This window comes from Solanum lycopersicum, chromosome 1 (genome assembly GCF_036512215.1).
Source record: "Solanum lycopersicum chromosome 1, SLM_r2.1".
NCBI classification, from domain to species: Eukaryota; Viridiplantae; Streptophyta; class Magnoliopsida; order Solanales; family Solanaceae; genus Solanum; species Solanum lycopersicum.
In genome coordinates, this window is record NC_090800.1 from 90,875,717 (window position 1) to 90,887,841 (window position 12,125).

The window sequence follows — 12,125 nt, forward strand, 5'->3', positions numbered from 1 at the left end:
TTGGACGAACTACTGAATCATTGTCTAGTTAGAATTTTACATATATATACAGGAGTTCTTTTTTTCTCTTCTTCCTTGACAAACAGTGGAAAAAGAAAAGAACGAAAGATTAGAACATGTATACAACTAATTAGTGAGAAAGAAATCACTTCCGAAATCATCTTCTGATAGAGAAGAAAATACATTGAGATTAGGGCGCGCAGATGTGTTGCAAAAAAATGCCTAACAACAACCAGGACTGGTCATCGTTCTCTTGCTCTGGCCACCGTTACTAATAGGGGGTGTTAGCATTAAAAATTGGTCAAAATAAGGATCAGTTCTACGCCTGTCATGTCAGGTTGTTGATCTGCGGTTATGTTGTATTACGTGTGTTCTCAAACTACAGTCCTTAACCTGTGTTCCACAAATGATAAATGTTAAAATCATGGAAAAATACTACAAAGCAGAAAAACCAAAGGGCTGCATTACCTGCATTGTTGCTATCATCGTCAAGAAATCTTTGCACTGTTCAAGAGAAGCCTGTTCTTTCGCAGTCACTTTGGAAAGTTCACTTGCCAAAGAATTTAATTCCTCCACCTGAACAAAATGAAAACCCCTTTTTAGGCATCCAATGAATGTATTTGTCCACTGCAGCATATTACTACTGAGATGAAGCAACAAGTTCAGTTTTAAGGAGGAATCGCAGCACTACTGGTATAACCACAAGATACATGTCAGGAACAGTTACTACCCACTTTCACAAATCAAACTAGAGACTTTTAACCACGAATCTCTAATCAGATGCTTTTACAACCAACATTTTTCATCACTGTTTACAGTCTTGGATAACTATTGGTCCTTAGGTCATCGAATTCCACCATGCAATAACAAGAGCCATATTGCAACTACATTCTGACATTTGGTCATGAAAAGAGGCATGTCATAGTCGATTTGGCAGTGATACAGACATACATAATCTTCATATATATTCACCACTATAAACTGACACTTAAAGAGTGGGAACCCAACTGAAGAATTGTACTCTGACATTGTAGTTAATAAAGATTGTACTCTGACATTGTAGTTAATAAAGATAGCAAAGAGATAAACTTCACCAATACAGAAGCATTTGGTGGTGTAATACTAGTTAAAGGGACACATACAATTTCCTGAAAATGCTTCCTCTAGAAGACTAATTCGTTATCAGGAATGATCGAAAGCCCATCTTTTTCTGTTTCTTTTTTTCAAACAAGGTAAACTGCAAAGACCATATTCATCAAAGCAATACATAACCTAGTGACTGCAGAGGGGCCTGAGTTAGATAATTCCTCGGTGAAATCCTTTGTCAAAATGATAGGAGAGGAGAGGAAACCAGGCGAAGACTTTGTAATTCTGTCCTGGTGCTGATATTTTTTAGAAGTTACCTACCTTCACTAATAATAACAAAAAAGGGAAGAGGAATCCATGTGGAGAAATACTTGGAAGACTGAAAAAGAAGTGTACAGCACGCTCAACATTTCACGGCTGCTTTAGAACAGTTACCGAAGGCATTGTGACTAGGAGATGCGTTAAATTAGAGAGAAAGGTCATTGAATAGAACCTTCAACCTTCATGAACCTTCTAGAGGACTGGAAGGAAACAAAAATAAGTTTCAAGATTTGAGAAGCCTGTGTGAAAATCAAGACTGCCTACTTTTCGACTTGTATTTCTGGTACAAAGAAGATACTTTTTGTAAAGATAATTGTTAGATTTTTCTGAAGCTTAATACTAAACACTTTTATCTATTTAACTTTTGGCACCTGCTTGTGTCTATGACTTAGATGATTCTTTTGACTAATCAAAACAATTAAAAAGAGAGAGAAGGTAAATGCATCCAGGTAGCAGGACTGGTCAGCCTTAACAAGCTGAGCATTGAGGCAAACTTGTTGCCATCTGTTGCTTATCAGGGTAGCAGGATTGGACAACATTAGATTAAAGCCTCAAACTAATATCTTTCGACAGACAAAACAGTACATACAATAATCCTAAAAGGTTCCATCTTATGGCACCAATGAGCCAAAGGTTTCAAATGCTTAGAGACATAGGCAAAACAATCCAACAGCTAATCGCTTTAACTTTTTAGATGAGGTGGTTCAAACTATCCAATATGAGTTACTGGTGTTGCTGGATACAATCAAGAAGACTTGATACAAGTGAAAACTAGAAATTTTGGAAGACTTATTCTGGCCTTGCAAAGTCAAAATGTCGTTAGATCGAGTTTTTGGCTAAAAACATCCTTAAACTATACAACTCAATTTAAACTACATCCTCAAATTATCTTTCTTAAGAAAAAAACATCCTCCAAGTATTCAAAACTTAAGAACTTCCATCCATCTATTAAAATTTGTCAAAAAATTAGCGAATTCCACACAAAAATATATGCAATTCATACTATTCTCATAAAAAATAATTCTATGATTTTATTACTTGTTGGGAAAAGCTATCAAAAAATAATTTTTTATTAGACCCTTGTTTGTTATTAAAAATAAATAAATGTTAGGACAGTGTGAGTCTATGAGGAGACATGATCTGATCTTCTCCTTTAACAGTTGAATGAAGTTGGGAGATTAATTTTACACCATCTTCACCTTGCTAAGTCAAAATGTCGTTAGATCAATAATTTTGGGAGGCAAACTGATAATTGAGGTAATCAAGATTCAGCTAATTTTGATCGCTTGTACTCGAGTTTGGTTTTCCATTATTAGAAGTAAAAGTCTTCGATCGACACTGCTTTTTGCAGATTCAATAAGAAGAAAACATTTTAACTCTTAATTTTTTGATATAAAATCAAATGAAAAGTAATAAAAACAAAATTGCTAATTAAAAGGAAACCAATGCAAAACGTTGTTGCCAAAAAAATTCCCAATATTTTGTTTTAGATGTATGTAGAATGGACAAAATTGGTTTATTGCTGGTGATTTAGAAAGTTTGGTTGAGAGTAGTGTGAACTGTACGTGTTTTTGTGAAGAATTTGTTAATTTTTGACAAATTATAGAAAAAAGGATGAAAGTTGTCACATTTTAAATAATAGAGGAATTTTTTCTGTTAAGAAAAATAATTTAGAGGATGTAGTTTAAGTTGGCTATAGTTTAAGGATGCTTTTGGCCAAAAACTCCCCATATTTAGGCTTATTCTGGAATTTGGCAACAATGTTTCATGGCTAATCAGCTCTTATTATATGCTAACAAATGGCTGTATGGCGTCGTTCCGTAAGACATTGGGTAAACTCATCTTTTATATATTTCAAAAGGAGACATTGGGTAAAGTCATGCTACATAACTTCTGTTATTAATTGAGTAAATCTTTTGGTCTAGGCTTCAGCGAAGAACTGGAAGTTCACATCTCACGATAGTGCAATCAAGTGCAAGTCACCAGGTTGTAATTTAATCAGCCAAACAAAAAAACAAGCAACTTGGCAAATGATATCTAAACAGATTAAGGTGAGGTTCTCAGATCAGGATGGCCCATTATCCACAGAATTTAGAACCCGTCTGCCATGGAATTCTATGTTATCAAAAGAAAAAAAGAAGTGGGGTTCTCAGATTTTCTTCAATAACCCTCCAAATCCCCTGTTCATGTATTTGTCATTTCCATCATATATTCTGCTTTATATTTCAGTTCACCCTCTCCACCATACATAACTCCATTTTTATGTCTCAAAATTTTGTTGCAGTTTAATAATGGAAATCCATCCCTACATGTCAGCTCCTGTAGCCCAGAATAAACTAATTAGGAGGTAACCCAAAGTAAAAGCTTAAGGCTCTAGGGTGAATAATGACAGCTAATTCATTTTCCTGGATAGAAAAAATCTGTGGAGCAGCCAGAATAGTATAGTCTGAGACTTCAAGCTACGCATTTATTTATTTTTTTGATAATGGTAACTTTACTTCAAGCTATACATCTTTCAAGGGTATCATAATGACAGCTTATCACTGTACTCCTTTCAAGGTTCTGAAAATAGGTCTTCAAATATGGAAGTCGATCTTCTTTCCTTCTTTTCACTAATACTTTGCCTCTACGAGGTTGTACTCTGATGATATAAAGGGTTCCAGATTTCATGTAATAACCTACTTTAACCAAGTTCCTTGTTTTTCTTTCTTAAATAATTGTAGATTTGTTATTATTTTTCTTAAACATTTGTGGGTTGTGGGCTAGTTATTATTTTTCTTAAATATTTGTGGGCTCTCTAGGCCAGCTTGCACACACCTCGACCAATTCTGCGGCGGTACCTGGTACCTCCCACCAGCATAAATATTGTGTTACTATGTCCACCAAAGCTTGAACAGATGAAAAAAAGATCATAATATTTTTGCCTCCGCCAAGCTTTGAACCTAAGAGCCCATGGTTCCAACCCACTTCATGACCAGGTCATGCCCTTGGGTTCCCTTATTATTTAGAAGTTCTTATGGAATTCTCCGCTTACAATTGCTTTGAATGAAGCAGTTTTAAGAGTATGCCTGTCCCTATAATACTAAGTCAAAAGAAATGTCGTCGCACCAGCGGAACCTCACAAATTATCTTTTTAAGAGATATTTTTATCAAATTAGACAGTAGTGTTCCATTTAAGCAAAGTACCAAGGGAGTACTGTAAAAGAACAACAAAAAGATTACTTCCTCAATTCACTACATCCCCGCAATTTGTTCCTTCACAAAAAATATAAATTCTGTAAGCACCTATATTTTACAAAAGATATAAGATGTTTTCTCCATCAAGGCATCTCTCTTATTTTGAAATATGCTGAGATGAATGCTGCTTCTTTCACTTGGTATTTTTTATCACTTGAGATTAGAAAAGATAACAGATCTAAAGAGGATCCATGCTGAACAATTAGTTGATACATAGGACCAATCTTTACTTTTTTTGGGTAACCGAGAAATTTCCAAGAGCCAGTGATGCAGAAGAACAATTTTATAGCTATTTCATACGAACTCCAACTTCAGTTGTGATCTACTTGATAGAAAATATTTTATTATGATTTTATATCCCTAACAGTTTTATCAAACACAAATGCAAAACAAAGAGAAACTAGTAAAATGACTATGCATTAACCGACTTCACGGAAACAATCAGCATTAACAGATAGAAGACTAGATAAGTGAGGTTTACCTTGCCCAAAAAGCAACCAACTGAGGTTGCCATTGCCTGCATCACACCATGTGCTGAACTAATAGCATCCTTCAGGTTTTGTATGTTAATCTGTCGATATTACCACAGAAAAGTTACAAGTGGCCTCTTTGTGATTCAGTGAAGAACAGAAATAAACCTAAAACCAGAATATGTGTCGCACAACTACATACATTAGCTCCTCCAACAACAGGCAGACGGAGAGTGCTAGCTTTCAAGGCTTCAATTGCTCCAAGAAGTGAGATAGAGTGTTCTTTATCAAATGAAGCCCAAACTTCTAAGGACATCATCTACATACGAAAAGAATCAACTTAGCTCAGAAATGATCATATCATGCCTACAGTTACTCTTTCTGATACTTGTAACAAGGCCAAATCAATTACTCCCTCAGTTTAAAAAAGAATGACCCAATTTCCTTTTTAGTATGTTTCAGAAAGAATGACCCATTTCCTTTTTTGGCAACACTTTGACTTCAACTTTTTACATGGCATGTTTAAGGCCGCAAGATAAAAGGGAATTTTGGAACATTTGACATAACTTTAATTTAGAACTACAAGATTAAAAAGTCTTCTTTCTTTTCTTGAACTCCGTTCCAAGTCAAACTAGGCCGTTCTTTTTTAAACGAAGGAAGCATATCAACTTGAAGATACTTTCTAAGAGTCTCAGAGGCTTGTTCAGAGTAACAAATTGCAGTTAATATTAAAAACTATCAGATTTCAAATCTAGACTTGGTTTGCAGATCAATTGGCTATAGTTTTGCTGAAATAACTGACAAGGATGGATGATGTATGAAAAATAAAAGATAGTATTGTGCACAGAAAATGTAAACTAAGTGAGGAAACTAGATGCAATTTTTATTTGCAAATCATAGTCATAAAGTAAGTAGTTCAGGGTTTTTTCGTATATTTTGAAGGTGAAAACTGACATCTAATTTGTATATGGTAATCTTACTACTACAAGTCATAGACTACTTTTAATGAAATGGTATCCTGTGGAGTAGTAGAAGCGTGTGCAAGCTGGCTCGGACACCACCGTCATTTTAAAAAGGGGAAAAATAAGTAAAACAAAATGCTCTTTCATAATGAACTTATAAAGCACAGGAACTTGCATTAACATGTAGAAGTAATGCTTTACAGAGAGCTTTTCAACATTATGAGTATGACAACAAACTTATTTTTAACTGAGAAATACAGAATTAGGATAATGTCACAAACTTAAGAACATATAGCAAGTAACTTTCATGATGACGATCAAAGTAAGAAATTAAAACAATTGATAAATGATTGGGTTGGATAGGGTAAGTTGTAACTTCTGCCAATTTCTCATTCATCAACTTATTTAACCTCAACTGCTCATTCAATAAGCAAGGCAAGTATCAATATGAAACAAAAACAAATCCCTTTATCGGAAATTGTCACTTCCCGTCTCACTCTTCAATACTTTCTCAATATTCTACTATGAGAAGTTCATCTGACACCCAGTAAAATGGGTTCAAATCTACTGGAATTTTAGTTTTAGAAGTTACTTCTATTTCAGTACAATAAACTTCAACTATTTTCTTAACCATTGTGCCCGCATAAATTTCAACTTGTATTGACACGGGGAAGTATCTCTTCATCCCATTCTTCAAATTTTAACTGACTTTATGCTACCAGAAAAAGAAAATTCCAAGTGAACTTGCGGAGATCCGAATTTCAGTAGAAAATCAGACAAAAAAATTCAAGTGTAAAAGATCATTACTCGCTAGGATTGTACAATTTTTAGTGAATCTTGCTTTTTATTACACGCAATGAAGGACCTGAACTGATTCCACTTGTAAATTCAATTTTAGTCATGATTCATGAATGACACAGTTGAGGGTTCTATTTCATATGCCAAAGAGGTAGATCAACCAACACGATAATTCAATAATAACCACCAGAGGAAGGAGGCAATTATGAGGCTTAAGAAACAAAGCAAATACCCAAAACTTTGACTGCACCAGGTTGGTTGATTTAACCATGTAGGGAATATCTTTTTTAACAAGAATATTTCAAAATAAGGATGAAAATAGCATATCTTTTCACCGAAAATCCAGCAAAATTATAATATTGAAAATGTGCAACGGGAAAAAGGGGCTGAGACCATACCTGTCCCTTTAAAATGGAAGCTAGCTTCAGTTTTTGCCTCAGCAACTGTAGCCTGTGTCTCTTCTTAGTGACTGTATCACGTAGATCTGAGATTGTTATCCATGCATTCCAGAGAGTTTTCTGCAAAAGAGCTCAATATGTTTTTAAAATGGACTATAGTCTTGCTTATGATCAGCTGAATCTTAAGGAAGGAACTAAGATAATGCCTTCAAAAGGAAGAGAGTAAAGTGGCCTCGGTCAATAGAGCACCCGATTCACTCTTTTTGTAGCAGTGTACATGCAGCCATTTCAGTACCTAATGCACTGATAGATACAATGTGCACATCCAAAAGAAATTAGCTAGAACAACATTCTGTATGGTCGAATTGCAAAATTCAGTACTCTTTTAGAAAAGTTGCCTACTGTGATAAACACTTACTAGACTGACAAATACAATAACCTAAGTAATTAGCACAAACTCCAATATGTGGAACACTAGTATAAACCTTTTAAAACACACAGAAATAGATAATTTCTCAATTGTATCACTTGATATGCATGACTCTCAAACATGAGCTGGTAAAACTATAAGCAAAAGAGTCTTCATAACAAGTTTAAAACGTATGCTTCTCAAATCATAGAAATTACTTCTATAAACAAGAACGGTTAGAACGCTTTATATTTTCCCCAACAGATGCCCGATCTCTGATAATGAGCCATTTTAATATCCAAATACAATGATGAAGTAAAATTAGCCTAAGTGTCATGTAAGGACAAGTTGCAGTTGTTCCAATCTTATAGCCACCTAGTTAATTGAAGCTATTTTCATGACAACTTGAACAAAGTGAATGGGATCTGATCAAAGCTTTCTAAGAACAGAAGTGCAGAACCATCAAATTGATCAATGTTAACAGATAGAACTCCACTTGGAAAAAAAGAATGCTCCTAAATTTTACCTACCTCAATAGCAAGTGAGAAGAACAACGGCCAAATAGATGAACTTATAGCTTTACTTAAAGCTTCCCATGCAACATCTCTTATCCACAAACTAGAATTGAAGGTTGAACTTATAAGACCAGCAAACAAGAGAGTTCCTAACTAGGCTATTGGCACAGCCATGCTCCTAGCAACATGAACTTACTAGTTTGGACAGCAGCTTCAGACACAATCTTAACATGAGATAATTATATAAAGAACAAAAGAATAAATAACAGCTGGTAGTTTTTGTGCAAAGAAGCCAATGAATATGGTAATCTTTTTGCTCATTCTCTGTAAGATAGCCATCCAACCAACCATCGGAATTTCTCATTGCAACGTTCCGGTGAACCAGACAATGCCTAGGACTGTTATTCAGACTCTTCGATTCTGGCGGGAACAGAAAAGAAGAACCAGAGGAGTAGAGCTTGGAATGTAATACCACAAGCTGTTATGCAGATTATATGGAGAGAACAAAACAGAAGGAAATTCAAGGAATAGGTGAAATGTTTGATCAGATTTATAAATTGCACCTTTTTCATTATTTTAGAAGTAACAAGAACCCCACATGTATAGAAAAGTTGGATTCCTAGATAGGACCGCTAATTTCTAAATATCTAGGCAAATCAACCTGTGCCTTCTTTGTCCCTAGATGTCATCCATTACCTACCAAAGAAAATCTCCTGTAAGAGGTACAATTTGAAGTGACTAGTTCTCATGGTTCTTCTGCAAATATAAAGAGCCTGAACTCCTCTTTCTCTCAATTCTCACAATGCACATAGTCAGAGCAAACAGCTAGATACTGAGGTGAATGGCAAATCAATCAATCAACTACAACTTAATTCCAAACTAGTTGGACTCCGCCTATGGATCCTCTATATATTCTGCTCTATTCAGGCCTATTTGATTCAATAATGGTAAGTAATTTGTCTTCTAAGGCAAATTAGGGCACCAATTTCAGGATAGCAAACAGACAACATATAGATGAGAAATCTAATTCAAGTTAAGAGATTCAAACTTTCAAGTAAAAAATGCAGCTTTACCTCTGCGCTGTGTTTCTGCACCAGCAAAGTTGCTTCACTAGTAGCATTTACAAAGCGCCACTGTAAGTGTCGATTGTAAAGAAGCCGCAGCAAGTGTGCATCAACAATTCGGTTTTCCCCTACCTTCCCCCTCCGAACATCAACCGCAAAACTAAGAACTGACGGGGTCTCAATGAAGTTACTATTAATGGTGCTAACCACATTTCTGACACGAGATGGACTAGGCATTCCTCTGGAAGGAGATGATCCAATAAGCTTACTAGGAGATGCAGAGCGAATGCCAGCACGAATAGGCGATGACATTGCTCGAGGGGACGATACTGGGACATCACTATGGTACTTTCTCAACTTTGGTGGCGCAACCATTTTGGACCCTGGACTTGTCGATAGAGGTGAACCTGGATCCTGTAATCTCCTCAACCTACTGTTTGTTTCTTGCCAAAACCTAGCAGAAACTACAATCCCACGAGGCACACCACGTATACGAGAACTCCCACCACACTCCTGCATTCCTGTACTACCAGAAGAAACACTATCCGTGTCAGATGCAGTAAGATCAGATGGCAGAGTAGAATCATTATTGGCTGAATTTACATCCTGAGCTTGTTCAACAGCCTTCAAAGGCTCTGCATTTCCAAAATCAAGACTCAACCTGCCATCAAATGAAGCCCTTCTTTCATCAATCATAGATTGCTGAAGTGTCCTAATTACGTTTCCAGATCCAATAACCTTGTGTCTGTCCCCATTACTACAATCTAAGCTCCTTGCCAGCGGATTCCCCTGCCTAGACCTCCCCGGCCAACGGTGCTGATCAACAGGCTTAGAATTCTCCAACTGATCCGCCCCATCAGCTTTCCCTCTAAGGGGAGTAGTAGTCCTCCTCCTCTCAGGGGTACCCTTCCTTAAACTACTCAAATTTGGAGAAGGTGGAGCCGCTTTAGTCTTACTTACTGGAAGTGAATAGGTTTCCCCTTGAAAAGATACAGATAAACTCCTAGTAGATGTCACCAGCAGCTTTGTTGCTGCAGAAACTTCAGCTACATTGCTAACTTTTGAATCAAGATCAGCTGTAAGTGGCCTGGAAACTGAGGTCCGCCTCCTGTCCACTGAAACAGATCTTTTGGGAACTGTAACCGGAGTATTTGACAAAAGAGTAGAGCCCGAGTTTCTAGATATCAAAGGAGACGGAAATCTTCTACTAGAAGAAGAAGTTGAAGATACTGAAGAAGAATTTGAAGAAGAAGTTGAAGGAGAAGGAGACATATACCGAGATTGAACAGTTCTTGATTTGGGTCTTTTTGGGTTAACAACTCCATTGTTGTCTTTCTCAGAGGGCAGTAATGGGGGTCTTCTTGAAGTCTCATCTTGTGATGGGGTTTTGGGGTTTTGTCGGCCAGTTGAAACTGCTCCAGAAACAGCAGCAACCATCATCACACACACACACTTTCTCACTCTCTCTCTCTCTCCAAATGGGAATTCACCTCTCACATTGTACTTTCAAAACAAAATACACCTACCCATTAACTCTTTCCATGTCTCCATGGCTAAAATCCTGCAAAAAAGATTCAAGATTCAAGAAATCCCACCATAACTCAAAACCCCATTATGTATTTCTGGTAAAGTAAACATTTTTTATCAAGATTATACAGCTAAAAAGGCAGAAAGATGAGGAAACAGAAAAGGTTTCCGGCGAGAGTGAAGAGGAAGAAGTGAAGAGAAAAGGGTCAGATTTGGGGGTACAGAAAATTGGTGCATCTTTTAGCTATGGGTGATTTTGGGGTTTTGTGAATCTTTGGAAAGACGTTACGCTAAGCAAATCACAATTTTTATGTTACAATTATATTTCTTAATAATCATATTTAATTTGCTTCCTTTCCACTACTTTATAATAATAATGTAATTTAGTATTAGTAATTAGAAAATGATTATTTCACTTATTTACATCAATTAAATCTTTATTTTTGTTGATTGCAAGTGGAGTTCGTAGGTATTGATGGACGTGTCCCAACTCCATATAAAAGTTGGGAAAATAATAAAACATAAAATAAAAAAAAATAAAAACTCCCATACTTGAAATGCAAGTAATTACTTTAATAATTTTTTTTGCTTTTTAAAATGTTTATCCTTTCCCTTCATAATGAATATGACATATCAAGACAAATATAATGTTTTAATACCTCTCAGCTCCATGGTATTTTTTTTTTTTTTTTCAGGTTTCGTTTTTTTTTTTTTTTTTTTTTTTTTTAAATATGTATGGGCTATTGAAGAGATAACATGCAATCTTCAAAGCAGTGTGATAGAATAGATAGATACTCTTGAACATAAATTACAAATTAAGGTGTCGAACAAGGTACACTCTCCCTTGGTGAGAGAAGTGGTAGCCAAAGTCAAAAACAAAATAAAAAAGAAATATGAAGATGGATGACTAAGAAATACATTGGCTGGGCTAAGGGCATCCTTGATGCAGCAATTACGAAAATGAATTTACAAAGAAAAGCTCTGAGCAGAAACAGTAAATTAGAATATCCTGTTTCTCGTCTCTAGAAACTTTTAATAAGCACCTCCGCTCCCTAAACCATCCCCACAACTACTCATTCCATCTTCATAACAAAAAAATCCAACAAAATGGGGTATATATGTATTCGATAAGTTAATTGCTACAACTTGACTTCTTCCATGATACCAAGCACTTGAGGAATTCCATCACCTCAGATGGATCTTCATTTATTTTTTAAATTTATTAGTATAATTAAAATCATAATTAATTTTTCAGTAATGCCTTTATATCAAAAAGTTAGGAAAAAACATCAAAAATTATAAATTCAATTTCAAATAATGCACACAGAACATCATCAC

General features: G+C 35.7%; 1 protein-coding gene across 1 annotated transcript; it reads right to left on the reverse strand.

Moving 5' to 3' along the window:
- On the reverse strand, window positions 1–11,254 carry LOC101268323 (QWRF motif-containing protein 2). Its single transcript, XM_004230659.5, has 6 exons — window positions 9,270–11,254; window positions 7,273–7,392; window positions 5,317–5,433; window positions 5,126–5,215; window positions 469–576; window positions 1–393 (listed from the first exon to the last, which is right to left on the reverse strand). The coding sequence occupies exons 1-6, from the start codon at window positions 10,698–10,700 to the stop codon at window positions 334–336; spliced, it is 1,926 nt and encodes a 641-aa protein (XP_004230707.1). The 5' UTR covers window positions 10,701–11,254; the 3' UTR covers window positions 1–333.
- Between the last annotated feature and the right edge of the window lie 871 nt (window positions 11,255–12,125).

Coding starts and splice junctions, on each gene's coding strand:
- LOC101268323 (XM_004230659.5), bottom strand. CDS start 10,700: ATGATGGTTGCTGCTGTTTCTGGAGCAGTTTCAACTGGCCGACAAAAC. Junction 7,393..9,269: donor TGCAGAAACACAGCGCAGAG/GTAAAGCTGCAT, acceptor GCTCTTTTGCAG/AAAACTCTCTGGAATGCATG. Junction 394..468: donor CGATGATAGCAACAATGCAG/GTAATGCAGCCC, acceptor TGTGGAACACAG/GTTAAGGACTGTAGTTTGAG.